We start from the raw sequence: 9,038 nt of genomic DNA on the forward strand, positions 1-9,038 counted from the left end.
ATTATAACCATCAAAACCATCATAATACTCAAAGTAAAGTTAGAGTTTGGAGGTGTTATACCTTCCTTGGAGTGATTAGAGTAGCTAGGAAGTCTTAGGGGCCTTCTACAAGCTTGATCTTTCCAAAGAAATCAAGAACACAAAGTTAGGTTTTGAAGTTTCTAAAAGTCAGATTTAAAGAACTGTCAAAACGAGGGTCTTACCATGCTTATTTGGATTAGACTTGTGAACAAGAGTTGTAGGTCATCTGAATACCTTTCCAAAGAGCTATAGAACATACTATTTGAGTGAGTATTGAATGAGATATGGTAGTTTGAAGTTGCTGCTCTGGTTTTAGCCGAGAGCTTCTTGTGGAAAAACAAAGTCAACTTCTCAATTTTTGTGTTATGATTTCTTTTGGCTTGGTTGCTTCTCTTGTTTGCTAATTAAATTTACCATGGTAAAAATTACATGGCTCACAATCAACCAACTAACCTTTCTATTTGTCATGCTTATGTCACCATGCCTATGTCATCTTTCTTGTGTCATCTTCTTACACTTGTTTTCTTCTTATTGGTATGATGACATCATCACCCACTAACCTCTTTGATTAACCCCTAATTACTTGGCTAATGACCGCTTATCTGTTATACGGTTCGCTTAACTTTCGTTCTCGTTTATCATTTGAGGGATCATACCCGGGATCTCATTACTTAGGTTCCCTTAAACCTTTCTCAGTATTTTATATTCCTTTTATGATCCTCTCTTATAATCCTTGAATTAAAATCCTTTTAATCATGTTACCTTATACTCAATTCTTTCTGTATCTGGTGGGTTTTCGGGAAAAATCAAAGTGTTCGAATTTGGATTCTGACGATCTTTACATACACTTATATACCATATAGAGTACTAATAAGATCTCAGAATATCAATAAAAGAACCCCTACATAGTGTGGCATGAAAAGTTTTCTTATTCAGTATAATCAGCAAAATCACTATTCATAAGGGTTACAAAAAGTTCAATTTTGTTTTGGGTTATTACACTGGATGTAGTTAGACTGTTTGTCTGTCTTGAATCTTTTCTCTTTCTTGTACGAGGGGCGCCGCTCCGGAGACTCATCGTCGTCCCGGATTCGTCTATTAATCTTCATGGAAGTAAGGAAATCACTTTCCTTGATAAATTTTGTAGCCAGTGCATAAGCTGAAGCAAGGCTTTGGGGCTCTCTGTGAATCAAGTCCTTGACATAACCCTCTCATGAAACCGGGTGGAGGTTCCGACGGAAGATGTTAACGGCTTCTTTTTCTTCAAGGTTGGAGAGCTGGCTAACTGCTTACTGAAACCTCTTGATAAATTCAGGTAGTATTTCTCTGCTACTTTGTTGAATGGTTTCCAAGTGGTACATCTGGAGCTCGTTCATGCGGTTTGCCCGAAACCTCTTTAAGAACATCTCCGGGAAGTCTTTCCGGGAGTCGATACTTCGAGAGGGAATTCTGCTGAACCACTTTTGTGCCCCTCCCTGCAATGTTGATGTGAAGAAGCGGCATCTGGTGAGGTCGTTATAATCGTAGATATTCGAGATAAGCTCAAAGTAGTTCAGGTGCTCTTCGGGATCTGCAAGTCCAAAGAAAGTGTCAAAGTTGAAGTGTTTAAGGCTGGGCTCACTGGGGGTAGACTCCAGTTTTCTGGTGAATGGCATGGCCGCTGCCCCGACTTCCATGTCTCCCCCGACTTTTCTCTTGAGGTCCCTGAGAGCCCAGACCATCTGCTCCTATTTAGATTCTTTTTCCGGCTCAGAGTCTGAGGAGACATGAACCCTACGTGTCTTCTTTTTCAGCTTTTCCTCTTCTTCTTAGACCCTTTTTTCAGTATTAGATTTTTCCTTGGCCTATTCTTCCTTTCAGATACGATCCCGGAGCGCGACTCTTCTGATTTCGTCCCGGACATCTTCTGACAGCCTCTTCAGATTCTTTGCAATACGGCCGAGGACCGAACCCTGGGATTCTCCAGAGTGCTCTTCCTGATCCCTTGGGCGGGTTTCAGGCTCGCGGTTCTTTTCTTTCCACAGGCTCACAGCTGTTTGAATATGTTCTGGGGTCATACTCCCCCAAGGGTTTGCAGAAGTATCTGCATATTTATGGGCTACTTTCTCAATGGTTATCCTCTGGTCTCCGGGATGGAGCTAAGATGAAGCACGAGTTATGGGGGGGGGGCTCCTCTTCTATCTCTTCCATTTCATCGTCTCTGTGTGGGACGACGGTGGGCTGAACAGTTCCTGAAACCGATTTTTTACTCTTTCTCGTGGCCATTTTTCGGAACAAAATAAGAGAAAAGGACCACGAATAGAACGAGGTATGCAGCTGTAAGAAATGAAAAGTACGAAAAGTGGGTTCAGAAGAAGGTGAGGGTATTAACCTTGCTTGTGTATAAGTTTTCTTGGGACTGTACGACTTGACTGGAAACGACACCACTACACCGGAGGTTCGACCCCTGCTCCTAGCGCCAATGATAACTTTGTTTCTTCCCCGGTCTTCTTCTCTCTCACTCGAGCCCAGTCCACGTAGCAAATGACGCGTGGTTAAACTGCTATGTGGGGCTTCTGCAAAACAAAACCGAAGGGGGAGCTGTATCCCCGCGGTAACTCCGGTGTGAGAATAAAAATGGGGTTTCTTGAAGAAGAAGAAGAGGGAAGGAGCTATTCAAAAATATATGTATATTGGTGTGTGTATATATGTGTATAGCAGAGAATATTTTCCAACCCCTAAAACCCTTTTCTTGGTGCCTTTTAAAGGCCCCCAATTTTGGGTTTTAGGGGTTTGTATCTCTTCATCCTAGCCCTTAATGATTCTTGGTTGGTGAGTGATTGAATGGTTCAGATAGCAAGTGGGGCCCGACTGTCCTTTTGCAACTGGGGCGACCTGAGATTTATACACGGGACGGTTGAGATGTAGTGGTTCCATTTCTGGTAACATGAGACAGTTGACATTTTTGTCAATTCCCACACCCGGATCCACCCCAGTTTGAATCCTTAGGCTTTTGTAACATTTTCTTTAGGACTGATTACTTAAGGCCTATCAATATTTTAAATTTATTTAAAATATGTACGTAAAATAAATTAAGCAACGGGAATTTGAACTTGAAAGAAGTTGTCATAAGTACCATATATAAAGACCTGACCGTGAGTTTTTTTGTTGACAAATAATAAATAAATGATTATAAATAAAACACTCCAGGAAATTAGTTTAAAAACTCTAAGAGAAGTACAGTGGAACATTAGAAAAACTTAACAGATATTAGAAAGTCAGGAGATATGTTACCTCTGAACCGTTGGCTAGCTAGGTTTGATTACAATGAGTCAATGATCCATACCCAACATATTTCAACACTAATAATATGTACCTATTTCCTGTTCTAGCTGAGTGTTTGTTAACGATTAAAATTCAGCGTACTGCATGTTGTATGTTTGTTTATTGTTTGGAACCCCTTACGTTTTATTCATCATTTTTATTTTTAATTAGGGTAAAAAATCCATCTGATCAAAATAATTAAATTCCTTGGGCCATGTTAAAATCTATACTAGGTATAATTTGGTGTGTTTTTTTGGTTGGTTTAATTATTCGACCAATTATTATTTATACACTGAATTCCGTCTATATTATTAATTATTTATAAATATACTAATAAAATAATGATAAAAAAGAAATTTATTATAATTTAAAATAATATAAAAATATTATGCAATTTATACTATTTCACTACGTAGTTTAACTAATATTTATTATTTAAATTTATGCAAATTTCAGTCCAAAATCCTGTTCATGGTCTTTGTTAGACAGATAGATTAATACCAGAATTACAGCATGCTAAAAACGTTATATTTACGCATCTCATGCATTTTCTCATTTGTTCCTTCAGTTTGCCATTATCTAAAAATATATAATATATATAATTTATCTAGTTTCTTATTTTCTTTACATTAGTAAGATTTGTAATTAATGAATTACTTACTATATAGATTTGAAAGAGCCGTTGGATTTACATTTTAACCTACTCCAATGTATACATACCACTGCACCTCATGGAATAAAAAATACATTTTCAGAAATTCACCACTTTAAACTAACTTTTAAATCCGGCCTAAACCTAATTTTGTTATAAGAATACGTTTGCATTTACATTAAAATCTCATGAATAATTTTGAAAAATTAATATCTTCGGTCTTACTATATATAATTTATAAAAAATATATTTTTTAAATATTGATTGATAATGAATAAAATTATATATTACCTTCGAAAGTATTTGTATATAATTAAGAATTGATATATATAGAGTATGTATTGTTTTAAAAATTCCTAATTTTACCTATTAATTCCCGATTAATTATGTACAAAATATATACGTGACCGATTTGAATTTTTTAAATCCTATTAATAGCTTTGCATTCTTCTTATTGATTAGTATAATGTAAATAAATTATTAGATATATATATAATAGAATTTCAGTAAAATTTAAATGGCTATAATTATATAATATGGTAAATATATATTATTAATAATTACTAATAAAAAGAAAGGTATTGAATTAAATATAATTAAAATATTAAAATGCATCCAATTTTTTAACTATTTCAATTAATCCCCTATTTTTTGATCCGAAATAGGTATTTTCCCTCAATTGTTAGTTTTTTATAACATTGATAGTATGATACATAAATGAGCAGAAATTCCGTGAAGAAAGATAACAAACTCAACTTAAAATCATGTCGTAGCACTGTTGTTGGATTCCTTCCAGCCTCCAGGCCTTGGGACAGTAGAACTCAAAATTGCAAATCCTTTTCCCTAACCCCACCCTTAGAAATAAAGCCCTTTGTGACTGTGAATCTGAGAAAAAGGGATAGACCAAGGGAGAAAAAGAAAACAAAATTTCCAAAAAACACAAATCACATCAACCATCATCAAGTGCAGGTTTTTCCCACTTAAACTAATTATCAAGTCCTCACACACACACACACCAGCTAAACCATTTCATCATATATGGAATGGAGAAGAGCCTTCAACAAGAAATGTGAAGGCACTCCAAGGAGTTAATAAGTGCTACCATGGACACAAACAAGAGTTTCATTCACTGGCTCAAACCTAAAACATCACCTTCTTTATCACCTTCATCTTCTTCTTCCTCCATTTCAACCCAACATGTAAACATCAATAATAACTTTATGACCACTTTCTTGAAGTTTCCCCTCCATTATCAGCACCATCCTACAGGAAAAGAAGACGACGAACCCGAGATTCGATGTCTTCCCCTTCTTAATAAATTGAGTGACCATGATATGAAGCCTTTAAGAGAAGAGAGCGTCCGACGGCTTAATAATGATAAAGAAGAGAAAGTAACCGTGGAGCTTCACATAGGGTTGCCTAATGACTCGTATGCGCCTGAATATGATAGTGGTGCTAATAAGACGAACATGGATTCGAGTTTGAAGTGCTGTAAGGAAAAAAAAGAAGGCGAAGAAGATGAGGAAGTAGAAGAATCCATGATGATGAAGAGGTCGAATTTTATACATGAATGCAACTTTAATGCAAAGAGTAGGTTTTGGATCCCAACAGAAGCACAAATACTTGTTGGACCTATGCGGTTTGTTTGTTCAATATGCAACAAGGCTTTTAATAGATACAATAACATGCAGGTTAGCCACTTTAATCTACTTGTGCATATCTATAGCTAGCCGTGGATCCTTCTGTACGTATGTGGACAGAGTATAAATTTTCTGTGCTCTCACACAACCCTTATCATGTCCCATGTAGTCGAAGTAATGATATATGATAATTAGAGTGAAGAAAACATATAACAACTTATATATAAAAAGCAATTATTAGTTAATTAGCTAACAGTTTAATTAATTTGTTAGTGTCCAAAGTCGTTCGTTTGGATACAATGGTATCTAACCCTTTATTCTTCATCTTTATTCTTCATATTTAACTTTTGTCTAAAATCTAAGAGAAGTGCAAGATTCTGGCAAGTTATAAAACAAAACAGATTTAGGCTCTGTTTGGGATTACTGTTAAAAATTGTTGTGCTGTTAAAAAAAGTGCTGCTGGAAAAAGTGCTGTTGTAAAAATCAGATGACTGTTTGGTAATTTTTTTGATACGTATATGTTTTGATGCAAAAAATTAAAAATAATGATGCTTTTGGTAAGGTTTGATGGTGAAATCAGCATCTGCTTCCCGCAACAGCTGACAAACAGCTTTTTCTAAAAGTAAGGGGGACTTGTTTTCTCTAACAGCAGCTTTTAAGCGAAAAGCACTTTTCAGAAAAGCAGCTTTTAAATTTTACCAAACAGTTTTTTAACTGCTTTTGAGCGAAAAGCTGCTGTTGCAACAGCAATATCAAACACACCCATAGTTACTTAATTATATATTTTGAACCTACAGGAATTTGATCATTTGATCCAATTTCTAATGTAAATATTGTTTTTTGTTTTAGTCAGCATATATAAAGAGCTCCATAGTAATTTTTTTCTGATAATATATCGTTGTTTATCACTCCCTTCAAATTCTTAACCCCTCCCGTATTTTATATTTATTTAACATTTTTTCATTAATTCATCTCATTTGGATTCTTACCGGCCCCTTTTTAATTTGTATGATCAAACTGATCATCAAATAAACGAATTTGCTTTGACAATTAATCTGTTTATAATCATCCATTTAATCCCTTGATCAACATGAGTATATAGGACCTAGCTAGCTATTTCACATGTTTACAGTAACATTAGCTAAATTATATCAACAAATTCGTCGTCTTGTCACCGTACAAAGTAGTCTTTCTTGACCCTTGAACAAAGAAAAGAGTGATCACTACAATCTGAGACACAGGTGTAACTAATTTAAATATATATTAACCATAGTAGAAAATGTCACTGTTCTTTTTACTCGATGATATCCTTATTACTAGATTTATTGAAACATTATAGTAAATCAGGGGATCCAAAAAAAAAGTAAACTAATAGTAAATTATGTATGATCTTATATGTACATAACAAAGCCTGTACACACGTACAGTTGAGGATTAAGTTTGTGATTGAAAAGGCTCCTCTACTCCAAATTATCCATATAATTTTCTTGGTTTAAAAGGCTCTCCTCCATTTCAAGTATATACAGTTGAGGACTAAGCTTGTGATTCAAATTAAAGGCTCTTCTATTTCAAATTCTCTAAATAGAAAAATGAAAACAAACATGTTCAATCGAAAATAGTATATATATATCATAATTTTCTTGATTTAAATCTTTACCAACTTCAAGCAAACAAAAATATGATACTGTAGCATGCACTTGTAAAATTGATTGGAATATATATGGTGTAAATTTTAATTCTTACTCTTTAATTATTTCCCAATGTATATTCATCAATGTATTAATGTCCAAGTAGTAATTAAATACAACTTAATTAACTCCACTCTTTGGTAAAGAAATTGCTCTTCTTGATACATGCATGCTAGCTTACTAGGTTCATCCTCACCTTTTACTGGTTGTTAGGAAAGTGATTATTATTCTTTAGTACTACGTGTTAAATTATTTGGTAGCTAGGATGCTTTTGCTCATTTTTGCTATCTTATCACATGCATGCATAGTGATGGTAGTATCTTTAAACAGATAAATATGAATTTGATTTTTAATTCACACAAATAATTATTGATATACAGATGCATATGTGGGGGCATGGATCTGAATACCGAAAAGGATGGGAATTACTGAAAGGAACACAACCAGCAGCAATGCTTAGGCTACCATGCTACTGTTGTGCACCAGGTTGCAAGAACAACATAAACCATCCAAGAACCAAGCCTTTGAAAGATTTCAGAACCCTTCAAACTCACTACAAAAGAAAACATGGTGCCAAGCCTTTTGCATGCCGAAAATGTGGGAAAGCTTTTGCGGTCAAAGGAGACTGGAGAACTCATGAAAAGAATTGTGGCAAACTTTGGTATTGTACTTGTGGTTCTGATTTCAAGCATAAGAGATCACTCAAAGATCACATCAGGTCTTTTGGTAAAGGCCATAATCCTCATCCTTCTCTCGAAGATGAAAAGGAATGCATCACCGGGTCCGAAGAGGATGCTTAATGAATCAACTAATGATTCATCTCCTCTTTTGGATCAGTTACTTTATAATTCTGCACTGCATTTTCATGTCAAAATTAGTTCGTCCAAGCAGCTCGTGCTCTGTAACAAACATTTCTCGAGCATATTCTCGATCTAGGAGGATTGCGTATATAGGGAGAGGTTTGCTTAGGAGCATTTGCTAGAGGTGGTGAGCGGTTTAATTACTTATTGTTTTTTCTCTTAATTTTCGAAGGACAGTACTGTGTGTACTAATAAGTAATCAGGAATAAGGATATATGACCCTGAAGCAGATGCATTTTCTTCCCCTTCCTGAAGGATATATATATATATATATATATATATATATATATTGAATCATTTTTAATATTTGCAAGGGAGAAAATTTGTAAGCTTCATAGCTAATCGGCATCCATAAATAAATGGATTGTATTAATGTTCTGTTTTGTTAACTATTTTATCTTATTTATTTTTTATCTCTTCTTTAACAGTGTCATGCATTTGCATAAAGCTTTTGTATATATTTAGGGAATTTAAGTCGGTGCATGGCTTATTATTAGTATAAATTGAGGTAAGAACATATATAATTGTTGTGATATTTTACACTTCAGGTACACGTATTGCAAAGATTTTGATTCTAAATCCTTGATGCAGTTCTGTATTTTGCTAAGAACAATTGATTAACAAGTAATTCTCATGAGTAAAATGAAGATGAGATTATGTTCCAACTTATGAAACGTTCAGACAGCTATTATAGCTGCAAAGTATACAACCTTTCAAATTTGTGCTACCCCCTTCTCAACAGTCAAGCCGCCCCCGACTAGTTCGGTTCACGAACCGAGCTATTCACGAACAAACTCGAATTCGGCTCGTTAAGAACTCGTTCGGCTCCGCTCATTCAAAAATTCGAGCTCGAGTTCGAACACATAAATATGTT

At 35.0% G+C, this 9,038-nt stretch overlaps 1 protein-coding gene across 1 annotated transcript; it reads left to right on the forward strand.

Moving 5' to 3' along the window:
* The first annotated feature begins 4,956 nt into the window (after positions 1 to 4,956).
* Positions 4,957 to 8,489, forward strand: LOC141667910 (zinc finger protein WIP3-like). Its single transcript, XM_074474555.1, has 2 exons — positions 4,957 to 5,667; positions 7,685 to 8,489. Exons 1-2 carry the CDS (start codon positions 5,080 to 5,082, stop codon positions 8,102 to 8,104), a joined length of 1,008 nt encoding a protein of 335 aa, XP_074330656.1. The 5' UTR covers positions 4,957 to 5,079; the 3' UTR covers positions 8,105 to 8,489.
* The last annotated feature ends 549 nt before the right edge of the window (positions 8,490 to 9,038 follow it).

Source organism: Apium graveolens, chromosome 6 (assembly GCF_009905375.1).
Source record: "Apium graveolens cultivar Ventura chromosome 6, ASM990537v1, whole genome shotgun sequence".
Classification (NCBI taxonomy): Eukaryota; Viridiplantae; Streptophyta; class Magnoliopsida; order Apiales; family Apiaceae; genus Apium; species Apium graveolens.